The sequence below is a fragment of the Fukomys damarensis genome, unplaced genomic scaffold (genome assembly GCF_012274545.1).
Source record: "Fukomys damarensis isolate Sample0158 unplaced genomic scaffold, DMR_v1.0_HiC HiC_scaffold_37, whole genome shotgun sequence".
In the NCBI taxonomy this organism is placed as follows: domain Eukaryota; kingdom Metazoa; phylum Chordata; class Mammalia; order Rodentia; family Bathyergidae; genus Fukomys; species Fukomys damarensis.
The window spans coordinates 18,458,227-18,472,604 of NW_022900949.1; the positions used below are offsets into that span (position 1 = coordinate 18,458,227).

The 14,378-nt window shown below is 42.2% G+C and overlaps 1 protein-coding gene across 1 annotated transcript in view; it reads right to left on the bottom strand.

Moving 5' to 3' along the window:
• Positions 1-14,378, bottom strand: part of Myo3a (myosin IIIA) — a 173,536-nt gene that overhangs the window by 77,374 nt on the left and 81,784 nt on the right. Inside the window, exons 14-15 of the mRNA XM_010614690.1 lie at positions 12,322-12,420; positions 12,120-12,234 (exon numbers count right to left, since the gene is read on the bottom strand). Of these exons, the coding sequence (XP_010612992.1) occupies positions 12,120-12,234; positions 12,322-12,420 (214 nt within the window). The remainder of the gene's footprint in view (positions 1-12,119; positions 12,235-12,321; positions 12,421-14,378) is intronic.

Sequence of the window (14,378 nt, forward strand, 5' to 3'; positions counted from 1 at the left end):
TTTTTTTTTTTTTTTTTTTGGTACCAGGGATTGAACTCAGGTCCTTGTGCTTGTGAGGCAGGTGGCGGAATCACTGAGCTAAATCCCCAGCCTTATCCTACACTATATTTCTATAATGCTCACTTCTATACATTTTTATTTCCTATATTCTATTATAGTTTTTAAAAATTAATACATTTGACTTTTTAGAATACTTTTGATCAGGAGCAGAACTGAATGGAGAACATACAGAATTCTCACATACCTCCTTGTGCCCACAAGCAAAATCCTCCCATCACTAATGTCCTCTGCCACAGTGGCACTTACAAAAAACAATCAATGAGCCCCCACTGACACGTTAGCACCACTCAAAGCCCACAGTTTATATTAAGGGTTAGCCCAGGTGTGGCACATTCCATGGTGTTTGACAAATGTGTAAAAACAGATACCCACCACCATTGTAGTGCTCTGTGGAATAGTTTAAATATTCAGGTATCTTCTAGGCTCTCAATTTATCCTTCCCTCTGCACCTTTTGCACCATTTATCTTTTGAATATCTCCACAGGGTTCTCCTTTCCAGTTGGAAGCACAGAGCATGTAGCCTTCTCAGATTGGCTTCACTTAGTCAAATACATTTAAAGTCCCTTCAATCTTTTAACAGCTTGATGACTTATTCCTTTTCAGCACTGAATTTATGCCACAGTTTATTGATCCATGCATCTACTAAAGGACATTTTGGTTTCTTTCAAATTTTGGCAATTATGTGTAAAGCAGCTATACAGATCTGTGTGCAAGCTTTTGGGCAGACACAAGCTTTTGACTCATTTGGGTGCACACTGAGGAGCACAATAACTGAATTGTGTGCTAAGAGAATGTTTAGTTTAGTAAGGAACTGCTGAACTATCTTGCCAAGTGTCGTACGCCATCAGCACTCTGGGTTTTTTGGCCTTTCTGATAGGTGTGTATTGGCATCTCTTTGTTGTTACAAATAACATAGTGGCTGTAGGACTTGAAGACCCTGAAGACATGATTCTGTGACTGGTTTATGGGCCACGTTCCGTGCTGGCGATGACTGAAGCTGGGGGTCCTGACTGAGTGAGTGCCTCTCTCTCACAATAGACTATGGAAACCATGATGGTGAGAGTCACGGAGAACAGATAAGCACGGCGTCCTATGGCTTTTCACAGAACACAATGTATCTGGTTTATAAGGCACAGTGTTCCAAGATTCCTTACACGTGGTTTTGTTTGGGATGAGGAGCCTAATGCTGTTTTTAAAAATCCCCTTACTCTTGATGGCTTTTCAGTATTCAATGCATGGCTTTCTCCAAAAGTGTGGAACATCCTGCAACCAAGCCCACTATGACTCAGCTTCTAACTGAAATACTACTGCTCCGTGCAACTGAAAAGTAGAAAATAACACCACCAATTTTTCAGAAAACGACAAATAGTACAAAATTCAATAATCATAATAGTTTCCCAACATGTTAAAATATTAGCCTGAAAACAACGCCAAAAAGAAAATACCGCAAAGAACTACTCACTGGGCTTGAATTCTGGTACTTGAATAAAAAGCAGTTTTTAAAGAAAATGAGATTAATAGAGTCTTTGTAAATTCTAAAGGGATTCTGTAAACTTCCAATTGTGTTAGTGGTCAGTGGCTTTGGATCTATTTATGTCAAATTTAATTCTAAAATATATGTACTTTCTGATAGAGATGTTACCAAAATAACAAGTATACAACTACTGCTTATAAATGTGGAAAGGAATGAAGAATGATTAGACATGATAAAGGACAAAGGATGATTAGATACAATCCAATAGTGAGAAGGCTCATTTGCATACGTGGTGTCAAATCCTACCTAACCGAGTGTGCATGACGACTGTTCAAAGAAGGGCAGGGGAAGGGAAAGAAGGGAAAAGAAAAAATATGAAAAAAGGAAAATATGGAAACAGAAATGTAAATAGTGAAGGGTGGTGGGAGGGCAGGGGAATGGGGAAAAAATAAGAACCAAGATATTTCATGTAGAGATACAAGACCCTAATGATAAATGTAACTATTGTTTGCCTTAACTGTACCAATAAACTTAATGGGGGGAAAACACAATTGTTCAAAGAGCCTGCGCTGACAACTGTGCAGGAGGAACAAACGCCCGAGTGACGCTGGAGAAGTGTGAAACGCTCTGGCCTGCACAGCTCAGTCCCAGCTGAGTCCTCCCCAGCAGAGGAGAGCACAGATGTGAGAGGAGATCTGGGTCTGCGCCTTGGATTATTCTAGAACAGTGGTTTCTAACTGGTGAGTGGGAGTAGGAAGGGACGGTGCTGAGGTTGAGAAACTGTGCCTTAGAAATAAGCAGGATTTGCAACAGCATAAGAAACCACAAGAACCCCACAAACACATGCAAACTGAATAACATCCTCCTGAACAAGAGGAAATTAAAGAAATCAGATAGTTCCTACAATTAAGTGACAAGGAAAATACTACATACAGAAATCTATGGGACACAATGAAAGCAGTTCTACAAGGGAAATTCACAGCAGTGAATGCCCATACCAGGAAAACACAGAGAGCTCAAATAAACAACCTAATGCTGAACCTCAATTTCCTAGAAAAAGAAGAGCAAGACAAACCCAAAGCTCATACAAGGGAGGAAATTATAAAGATCAGAGCAGAAATCAATGCAATGGATATGGAGAAAATGATGCAAAAAATCAATGAATTGAAGAGTTGGCTTTTCAAAAGAATAATCGATAAACCCTTAGCGCCCCCCCCAAAAAAGAAAGAAAAGGCTCAAATTCATGCAATTAGAAATGAAAAAGGAGAAATCACAACAGATCTACCAGAAATCCAGAGGATCAATACTTCAAGAAACTATACTCTAATAAAATGGAAAACACAGAAGAAATGGGAAGATTCCTAGATACATATGAATTACCAAAGTTGAACGAAGAAGACAAAAATTTAAAAACCCTAATTATAATCAGTGAAATTGAAAACATAATTAAAAATTTACCAGCAAATAAAATCCCAGATCCTGATGGCTTCACTGCTGACTTCTACAAGACATTTAGAGAAGAACTATCACTACTATTCTTTAAACTTTTCAGTGAAATTGAAAGGGAACCAATACTCCCAAATTCATTCCTGGAAGCAAGTGTTACTTTGATTCCAAAACCAGGGAAAGCCTAACCAAAACAGAGAACTATAGGCTAATCTCACTAATGAACATAGTTGCAAAAATCCTCAACAAGATACTGGCAAACAGAATACAGAGAATCATCAAGAAGATCATACACCCTGACCAAGTCAGATTTTTTCTAGGGATGCAAGGATGATTCAACATCAATAAATGTAATAAACTATATTAACAGAGTCAAGAACTATTATAACTATTTGATCATCTCAATAGATGCAGAAAAAGCATTGACAAAATCCAATACCCATTCATGACAAAAACTCTACAGAAAATTGGAATAGATGGTCTTCATCTCAACCTGATAAAGGCTATCTATGAAAAACCAATAGCCAACATCATTCTAAATGGTCAAAACCTGAAATTCTTCATTTGAAAAATCAGGAACAAGACAAGGATGTCCACTATCACCACTCCTGTTCAATATAGTTCAGGAAATTAGCTGCAGCAATGATATAAGAGAAAGAAATAAAAGCAATAAAGATAGGAAAGGAAGAAGTTAAACTGCCATTATTTGCTGATGATATGATACTCTACATAGAAGACCCCAAAACACTCTGCTCAAAGACTTCTAGACTTAATTTACAGATTCAGCAGAGTAGGTGGATACAAGGTCAACACTCAAAAATCAATAGCCTTCTTATACACAAACAACAGACTCACTGAGAGAGAAATTAGAGAAATAATTCCTTCACAATAGCACCACAAAAAATGGAGTATCTAGGAATCAATCTAATGAAGGAAGCAAAAACCTCTACATTGAGAACTACAGCACTCTGAAAAAAGAGATTGAAGAGGATATTAGAAAATGGAAAGACATCTCTTGTTTTATACAGGAAGAACCAGTATAGTCAAAGTGGTCATAATTTTAAAACTGCTATATAGATTTAATGCAATCCCAACTGAAATCCCAACAGTATATTTCACAGAACTAGAGAAAACAATCCAAAAATTCATTTGGAATCAGAAGAGACCTAGAAGAGCAAAAGCTAGTCTGGCAACAGAGACATGACAGGGGGTATCACAATCCCCAATTTGAAACTATACTACAAAGCCACAGTGATAAAAACAGCACGGTACTGACAAAGAAACAGACCTGAGGATCAGTGGGATAGATTAGAATATGAAGACACCACTGCAGATATACTTAGCCACTTCATCTTTGACAAAGGAGCCAACCATCCTCACTGAAGGAAACATAGCCTCTTTAATAAATGGTGCTGGAAAAATTGGGTTTCAATTTGCCAAAGATTAAAACTAGGCCCCTATCTTTCACCATGCACTAAACTAAAATCCAAGTGGATTAAAAATCTAAATGTTAAAACAGAAACACTAAATTTGCTGGAAGATAAGTTAGGCAGAACTCTTGAAGACATTGGCATAGGAAAAGACTTTATGAACAAATACCCTGTAGCCCAGGGACTAGCACAAAGAGTCAACAACTGGGATCTCGTCTTATTAAAAAACTTCTGCACTGCAAGAGAAACCATCAACAGAGCTAAGAGACAATTTACAGTACGGGAAAACATTTTTATCAGTTGTTCCTCAAAGGACTGCTATCTAGAATAGGAAAAAAACTTTAAAACGTCAGGCCCCCCAAATTTAAAGACCCATTTCAAAAATGGGCATCTGAAATGAACAACAGTTCTCAGACAAAGAAGTAAAAGCAGCAAATAAACATATGAAAAAATGTTCCACATCACTGGTCATTCAAGAGATGCAGATGAAACCAACACTGAGATTGAACCTCACTCCAGAAAGAACGGCTGCTATCATGAAATCAACTAGTAAAAAATGTTGGTGGGGCTGTGGGGAGAAAGGAACCCTTCTCCATTGTTGGTGGGAGTGCAGACTGGTGCAACCACTGTGGAAATCAATATGGAGATACCTCAAAGAGCTGGGACTAGAGGCTCCATTTGACCCAGCTATTCTCTCTGCTGGGTGTCTTTCCAAAAGAATTAAAAGAATCATACCACAGTGATATATGTGCACACATGTTCACAGCAGCATAGTTCATAATAGCTAAAACTTGGAAACAGCCCAATTGCCCATCAACTGGTGACTAGATAAAGCAAATGCGTTTTTTAAATGTATTTTTAAAATATAAAATGGAGTACTACTCAGACATAAGGAATGAGAAATTAGAGACATTTATAGCTAAGTGTATGCACATGGAGGCCATGCTCCTCAGTGAAATAAATGGGACACACGTGTGCAAATACCGAAGCGTTTCTCTGATGTGAGAAACTGAAAGAGTAAATAAGGGCTAAAATGAGTAAGTGATAACATGAAATAGAAAGAAAAGGTACTAAGGGTAAGGGGAAAGGAAAGAAGGGAAGGGAAAAAATATGAGATAAGAAATATATAGAAACAAAGCTTTTGCAAATAGTGAAGGGTGGAGGGGAAGGGAGGGCAGGGGAATGGGAAAAAATGAGAACCAGGATACATCACGTGAAGGTACAGGATCCCAGTGATGAATGTCTGTCATCAATGTATATCTAAATGTACCCAATAAAAGCTAGAGGAGAGAGAGAGAGAGAGAGAGAGAGAGAGAAAGTAAGTAGGACCTGGACAAAGTCTCAAATTCTCTATCCCAGAAAAGAGTCCTGAACTTTCCGTCTCAGCTGAGAAGTCTAGGAAAACATAAAGGTAAGATCAGAGGTGAGGAAACAAATCACATCCATAGTGCCTGCTCTGGGTTGAATGGTGCCTCCCAAACCTCACAGGCAGAAGTCCTTAGGCGCAGTGTCTCAGCATGGGATCTTATTTGGAAATAGGCTTACTGCAGGCTCGATTTGCTAAGCCGGGGCGTTGCGGCACGAGTGCAGTAGTGCTCTCTGAGCACCAACGGGCTTTCTTGCATCCTCAAGTAGGTAACAGGTGAACTCCCAGCACTTAGTGCCGCGTTCACGGGTCAGGATCAAGGTCTTGTCTGGGTGCCCATCAGCATTCACCTGCCTCTGGAAGTATGGTCCTAACCAGTCTCCCGCCTCCGGCCGTGGCTCGCTCTGACTCATCTACTGGGTTCTCAGAGAAACCTCTCTAGTAGGCAGATTGGGTCATTTTATGCTGCCAGTTAGATACTTCAATGGGCTCTCCTCCCTTTAGGATCAAGTTCCAGCGCCTGACCAAGGCACACAAAAGAGGGTCTGCACCTTGTTGAGCCTGTGTTGCCATTTTCATTTCTAGCTACGGTTCGTGCACACTTTCAGCAACCCAAGCTCCCAAGAATTCCAGAATATTTCCGTACCTCAGTCCCAACTTATGCTGTTATTTTCCCATCCTCTGCACAAAACTTCTTCAAAGCTTTCACTAACCAGTCCCAGGCTGCTTGCTCTCATTGAACTGACTATATTTTACTGAGATGTTTTGTGTACAGAATAGCTCTTCTATCAGATTATAAACTTATTGAGGCCAGAAAGTGTGATTAATTCATATCTCTGATCTCTAGCCCAGAGCCTGGAACACAGCTGGCACTTAATAAATGCAATAAATACTTATCAAGCTGATTTCTTTTATGTCAGTTAAATGATATAAAATTTACTTCACTTTCAAAAGAGAATCTTCCTATTATTTGTCACAGATAATATAAGGCAAATCTGTAAATCTCAAACTGTGCCTCAGAGTTTCTGTCTATTTTCATCTGAATTTTCATTTAATTTAAATGTCCCTTTCTTCCGGTCTCAGATTTTGCACCCTGAGTAAAAAGCTAGAGATTTTATGAGAACACAAAACATTACAAAGCCAAGCCTCTTCCTCACAAAAGCCAATGAACTCTTCTACATGGAAGAAATCTGAGGTTGGAGACGGCATGGTGCCCCCTCCCTGATTTTATTTTGGGTGCAGGAATGACAGCCCAGGCTGGGAAGGCCATGTCTGAGGCACCCGGTGCTTTTGGTGACGTTCCCTTAGGCCTTTCTTAGAGCCTGGGCTCACACTTGATGCCCAACTGAAGCTCGGGAGAGAGTGGTGGAGGAGGCTTGGCCCTCACAACGAGCGAGGTTCCCCAGGGACCGGAAATGGCCTCACACAGGTGAGTCCCAAAAGAGTGCAGGCGCCTCCCATCGACAGCAGGCTGAGGGGGGCACATGCCAGGAGAGCTCTCACACCGGGAAAGCAGGGACGGCACCTAGTGCCTGCAGCTGTGCCTCTACAGGGCTATTACGTTCTCTGTTCTCAGGTGGAATTCTGAAAAGCCTTAAAGCAATAAAATGACAGGAGCCATCTGCAAAGGGTGGAGAGAAATTAAATGGTCCAATTTCAGTCATAAGATCAGTGACAGCAGGAGTTCAAAGTGACTCAGAAATTAATCATCCTTCCTCTCTTTCAACAATACAAACAGTCCAGGGAGATTTAGTTATTGGTCAAAGGACACACAGCCAGGAGCAAGCAGTCCTGAGGACTTCCACTCAGGGATCGCGACTTCCTGGCACAGAATTCTTTTTATTACACCAACGGCTTTCTGGGTTTTCTCACTCAGCTGAAGTCATCAGTACTGAGCAAATCATAGCATTCTAGAGCTGCACATTGTGTTGTGCTTTTTGAGGGAAAAGAACACGTAGATATCAAGTTATTATTTTAAAATTATTACTGAATGACTAAAAACGACATATATACCTCTCCTATCTTGACCAAAAACAGTTGTAAAAAGTGAGGTGGGAGTACTTCCTGGGAGTCCGATGTTTCACGCAGTCTTTGATGTACTTAGCAGCAAGCTTCACTCTATGCCAAGAATTCTCACACCTGCAGAAAGATGACTTCAGATTGAATTTCTTTCATATACACTGTTTGATTCTAAGATCCAAAATGATAATCCAAAGAAAACATTCTCAGTTATAATTTTAGACTATCCAAAGAAATGTAAGCAAAATTAAAGCAGAGAAAAGGAACATTTCATCTAAGACATATGGTTTTGTGCATAGAAAAACAAAGATTCCTGCTCAGCTATCGGTGTGGTAAAAATGGTCCCTAAATGGACCGAATCATCACATGACTAGTCATTTATTTTAAAACTATGGCAAGAACGTGGCTTACAAAATCACATGATTGAGAAGTCTTAGAGCCTTCCAACTTGGGTTATTTTTAGAGAATTTCTAATTTTGATTGCCTGTCATTCCTTTAGCGTGTGCAGAATCATAAAAGCACATGTGACTTGTCACCCTTGGGGATTTTTAAAGGGACACAGACAGGGTGGGGCTCTTAACACCGATGAGAGGAAGAGGCCGGGGAGAAACACTCCAGTGGAGCTGTGCCGCGGGGAACTGCTCCGGGAGCGGGCAAGAATCACGCCACTACCCTGGGTAGCCGGACGCTTCTCTTTTTCCAGCATGCATCTGCAGCAGCTGACAGAGAACAGATCTGAGAAAGCTGGAAAGTTCAGGACTGGGACAAAAGGGAAATCCATATCCTCTTGGTTTAATTTCTGTCCCCCAGCCGGGCCAAGGTGCCCCGTGAAGCCTCACAGTCTGTACCTGAGGTAGGAGGACACCATGTCCTAGAGGGTCACTCTGAACTGGACTGAAAGTCTTCGCACAGCGTCCAGCAGCGGGGATGCTTCAGAGGCGGAAGTGGATGTTACAGTCTCCTTTGTCCTGAGCTACTGGTTCAGGTGTTCGATACATCTTGACCAAATGAATTATATCTGTCAGTAGCTGCTAACTGTGAAACTGATTTCATTTCAGTGAGGCTACACATCGCTCTACCAAGCAAGAAGAAGCAGTTGAGTGAAATAGGAGAGAAACTCGGCCTCTCATGCATGGGACTGAGAAGTAAACAAATCAGTTAAAAATGATTCCCTGCTTCTGAGACAGCCACCTCGGGGGGAGTGGCCTGGTCAGAAGCAGACCAGCTCTTCTGATGACAAAAAGCAGAGAAAAGAACTATGAACAAGCCCACCGATGGTTGGTGCACAGCATTTGTGTTCTGGAAGACACCCTGAGAGCCAAAATGCCCCCCGCCACTTTGCTTTCCGCTACCCGGGTGTCTAACAGAACCCCGCTATCCAGCAGGGGCTGGGCTCCGAGCAGCACGCTGAGGACCACAGACAGATGCTGCTTTATGCTTTATTTGACGCGCCCCCGATCCATGGGCTGTGTCTCAAGAGCCAGGGCTCTGTGGGCCTCAATCAGCTTTGTAAGGACTAGATCAGGAGGAGGCCAGGGAGGGAACGCGACCACAGAAGCCGAGCAGAAGCCAGAGTTTGAGTTTTGGAGGGGGAGGAGGCAGAGATGCAGCCAGAGTGCCCGTGTCATGAGGGTTTAGATGGAAGGCGCCCCACCTGCCCTCCCGTGTTCCCAGGCGGGCTTTGGGGGGTGACGGGGTCACAGTGACTACACTCATCCGTGGGCTCCTTCACTGCTCCCCACAGAGCTGATTCTCCTCGGCTGCAGTTTTCTGGGTTTTTCCGGCTCCTCTACTTCTCCCTCATCTTCCCCTCCCTCCAACCAACGAATCAATCTGGAGACAGAAGAGCGGTGATTGGTTACTCAGAATTCAGGCCACGAAGTCTAAATTCTGAGATACCAAAGGTGGCCAGGTAGCAGCCTTCCCATCAGTTCTGAATTCTTCTTGGGTTTGGAGAAAGGCCGCACTAGAGAAATTTACCCTAAAAATTGAAAAGCTACACAAGAGCAATTTCTTTGCCTCTGACATAACAGATCGCTGTGATAGTTATTGGTATGTATGCTGTCAGATGCATAAGTCAAATCTAGCAAAGTTATTTCATAGTGACTTTAATTTCTTATTTCTTAAGTTAGAGCAACCAGATTATATCATTATTCTACTTTTTCCATTTGTACAGGGACTACATGAAACCAAATCTCTCCTTCCAAAGTCTCTATTAAGAAACCCCCTACCCCTTGTTAATATGCATCAAGCCCAGGGCCTTCACACTGAGCTACATACCAGCCTTTCATTTTTGCTTTTTTAAATTTTGTGGTGGCATCTTGCTAAGTTGCTAAATTAGTAGGCTGGGCTCACGGCCCTCCTACCCCAGCCTCCTCAAGAGTTTGGATTACAGGTGTGCACCATCACACCTGGCTCAAGAAAGCATTTAGTGAAATCACACGAGCACCACTTGAATCTTTATGTTTGTTCTATCCAAGTATCGCTGCAAAACATCTCTGGGTTGTAATTTTATTCCTGGGGAGATGGATCTCAGGGAATCTTGTGAACAGAGATGACCTGGGATTTACCTGAACAGCTCCTGTACATCAGGGCCTGATTTCAACTGAGAAGAAAGACATGTGTTTGTCCTTCTTCTTCAACCTCAAGCAGTGGACAGAAATCAGGCTTCACTGCGGTGGGCAATGCCCTAAGAATACCCTCCCAGGAGTGTGCCTCAGGGGCACTGAGGATGGAGCCAAAAGCATTCACAAAAAAGGCAGGACATTGTGCATGTGTGTGTGTGTGTGTGTGTGTGTGTGCACCAGAGCTGCAAAAGCCGCAGAACAGCAGAGCAGGAGAAAATGGTCTCAGCAGCAGGCTCTGCTCTATGCCTAGAATGCTTACACCCGCAGAAAGATGGCTTCCTAACGCACACATGGAGCATGAAGTAAAGGTTACCATCGACAACCTCCTATGTTAGAAGGAAACTACTGTAACTTGGATGTTACACGGCCCCCAGAGGTCCACGGTGGCCGACCGGGAGGTGGTGGAATACTTGGAAGGAGGACCCAGTAAGCATCTGTGGGTCACTGCAGTGACCCTTCCTCCCTGCCTCTCTTTGCTCCCTGGCTTGTGATGTAGCTGCTTTTGCTGTTTCATGAGCTTCCTGCTGTTTTGTGCTGCGTTGCCCCGAGGCACAAAGCAAAGGGGCAAACCATTCATGGGCCCCAGTCATCAAAAGTAGGAGCCAAAAGAAACTTTTCTGTTCATAAGTTCATCATCTCAAGTATTTCACTACAGAGACAGAGAGCTGACTCACAGAGGAGTCAACAGAGCCCTAAAACCAAAAAGACTAAATTCCATAACTGAGCATAATTTGAATGACTTTTGTAAAATTTCACTTCTATTGGCATCTCTACATTTTATATTCTAATTAAATTTCCTAAATATTTTGAGAAGAATGGGTATTTTCTTTTAGCTTACATTCTTAGTAGAGATCTGATGGCCCAAGCACTTTCAGCAAGTTTCTGAAACAGACACATTTACTGCTTAAAGCTGCAGGAGGGCTGTTTAGAAAAATTAAGTGAAATTCAATGAAGTGCACACTACTTCCCCAAGAGGGCTCATTTAAGAGCCTGAATCAGCTTCCAGAGTGAGGCCTTTGGTCACAGGTTCTGACTCAATGCAGCGCAGTGAACTGCTAAGAGCAGAGTTTGAAAGATTCCCTAACAGTTTTTGGGAGTCCCTATTAAGCAAGATATGTTGGAATCAAAATGAAAGAAATACAAACTACGATACAGGAGAACATCTTTATTACTCAGAAATAAATTTATTGCCTTAAATGTGCTCATTATTAAATCAGAAAAGTAAACAGAGGAACCGAATATTCTCCTTAAAAGAAAGAGCAAAAGAAACCAAATGACTCAGTTAATAAACATAAAACATGGATATTAATAATATAGATAGTGGAAAATATAGCACGTGTAAATATATCAACTGTTTTGATTTTAAAGATTAAAGACTCTTTGTAAGCCCAGTGAATAAGAGATAGCAAAGAGAATATATGTATGTGTGTGTATGTGTGTGTATATATGTATATATATATATATACACACACATACACACATTTATTTAGGCTGAGAAAGAAGCAAAGTTAGAAATACAGGATAAATTTAAAGTACCATAAGAAAATTCATCAAGCAAATGTGTGACATCAAATTTGATAATGAGTTCTTAGCAAAATTCAGATCTCCCCAAACAACCCATCTATTAGTCATTCAATTAATGCCAACTCCTGTCACGAGCAAGGACAGAGACGCGTTTTGAAGGCTTTGGTGCTTACCTCCATAGTGAAGCCTATGACTTTGAAACACTGCTCAGTCAACTCATACTGGGATTTATAAAACCTGTTACTCGTCATGTCCTGTACTGTTCTGAGGTGGTCATTTTGGAGGTACCTGAGAAAAGTGCAAAAAGAGGCATAAACACCAAGATTAAGTGGGAATGGAAAGCATTACGTATTTCAGGGCAATGTGGTCAGTTACCTGGGAGGTTTATTTTCGGGCAACTTGTACAGGGCTAGTTTCTTCTTTTCAGCTAAACCAGCATAAATGTAGTAAAAAATGTGAAAGTTTTTTTCTCCACTGAAAAATAAGATGTCAGGAGTGATTGCTCGGAGTATATATTCATCGTCAGCATTTCAGCTCAATTACCAGGACGAAAGCAGGGGCGAGTGCCCGTCATTAAATTACAGATACCACGATAAACGCTTGATACGGATAAACACTCAGCCCGCCTGTGCCTTGCAGACATTGTTCTAGGCCCTGGGAATGTATCAGGAGCAAAACTATAAAAAAACCAAGTCCCCAGCCTTCTGGAGTGGACAGACAGGAAAAGAAACACACAGCATAAATAGCTAACGGGCCAAAGGGTCCCACACACCGCAGTATCTTGCGTACTTGTCAAACTCCCAAGGCAGCGTGGTTTTCCCATTTTGCACTCCAAGAAACTGAGGCTTGCAGCTACCTACTGCTGTCCCCCAGGGTCACAGGCAATCCTGGATTCAAACCAAGTCACCTCCCTCGGTCTGACGGCTCCCGGGACAGACTGGACATTCAGGGTCTGCACCAAAGCAGGGGAGAAGGACGCTCTGCGTCCCAGAGGCTCTGGCCCCACTGCCCCTCTGTCCTGCTTCACACCCACTCTTGGCGGCCCTGTGGCCACCTGGGAGAGCCGGGTCCGCCTCTCTCTGGCACCCAAATTCCAGCTGTGACCACGAGATCCGGCATTGTCACTGCGCTCGCTCCCCTTCCTGCCCCCCGACATGGCCTCGGCCGGACTGGGGGTTCCAGGGCAGCTTGTGCCCGCTCGTTCCCTTCTCTCACTTCCTTCACAGCCTCTATCAGAGATACGGGGCAATGAAGTCTTCTCAGGAAAGAATGATTGCTATTAAGTCAATATTTTTCACTCCAAGGGGGGCTTGGAAACTTTTCCATGTAAAGTGAATGAAACAGAAAAAAGAGCGCTATATGAAATGCATGATTTTACCCGAATTATTTTCTTAAAGATCAGAAAGGACTTTAAAACTTTCCTAGATGATCTCCTCCTATATATTATGTAGACTGATCTCAGTGGAGATGGAAACTTCACCTCTGCTTTCTTTAGAAATTTTTTATTCTTACAGTATACAAAAGTTTTCTTCAGAATCAAAAGTTATTTAAACATATCCCTAAATTCGTGCTTTTCCTAGACAAAACAGAAAGATATTTAGAGTTTTGGAACATCTGTCGCTTTACTATTTTGTAATCTTTAGTTTGGGTTCAAGATTCTGCCAAGAACTGAAGAACTTTCACGTCAGCTCCTTCGAGCCTAACACACTATTAATGCAGGCATAAAGTAACATGGCTAAAGGTTTATATTGGTGCTGTACTAATAATTATCTCAAGTGTCCCAGTTGGTCTTTCCCAAAAGTTAAAAAATAAAAATACTTGTGTGAAAGAGCAGAACTCGCTAAAATGAATCATGCAGACCTCCACCTTTCCTTGTTAGTATCGAAAGGAGAAAAGTAATGGTGCTAGTGATTAGCACAGATTCTGGGTCAGACTCTCCCCGGGAGGGCACAGTGTCACTAACCCTCGGAACAGAGCTCAGATGCCATGAAATGCAAATCTTTCAATGTCAGGTCAGAGCCAAGAGGAGCTTGGGGTGAAAGAGTCGCCAGGAAAGAGGAAGCAGAGAGGAGAAAAAGTGACTGCAGAGTTGGAGTCCATACAGCTCCCCAAGCATCTACGTGTGGAAAGCAAGTCAGAGTTTTCACAGCCATAGGGGAACAGTTCCCAAAAGGAGGAACTGCGGAAAGACATGGCTGTGGGAATGGATTCAGCTGAATCTGAGACGGCAGCAGGATGTTTCAGTAGCTGGGAAATGTGAACTTAGGAGAGGGAAAGAAGCACATCTTTGGGTATGGAGGTCATGGTGCAGGAAAAATATTGCAAAGTGAGAAAGTAGAGGGAGAAAGTAGAAAAGCCTCGAGGGCAAATCTCCATAAATGCACATTTTGAGAATGAACACGGGACCCTAAGTCCTAGGGGAAGAATCAGGA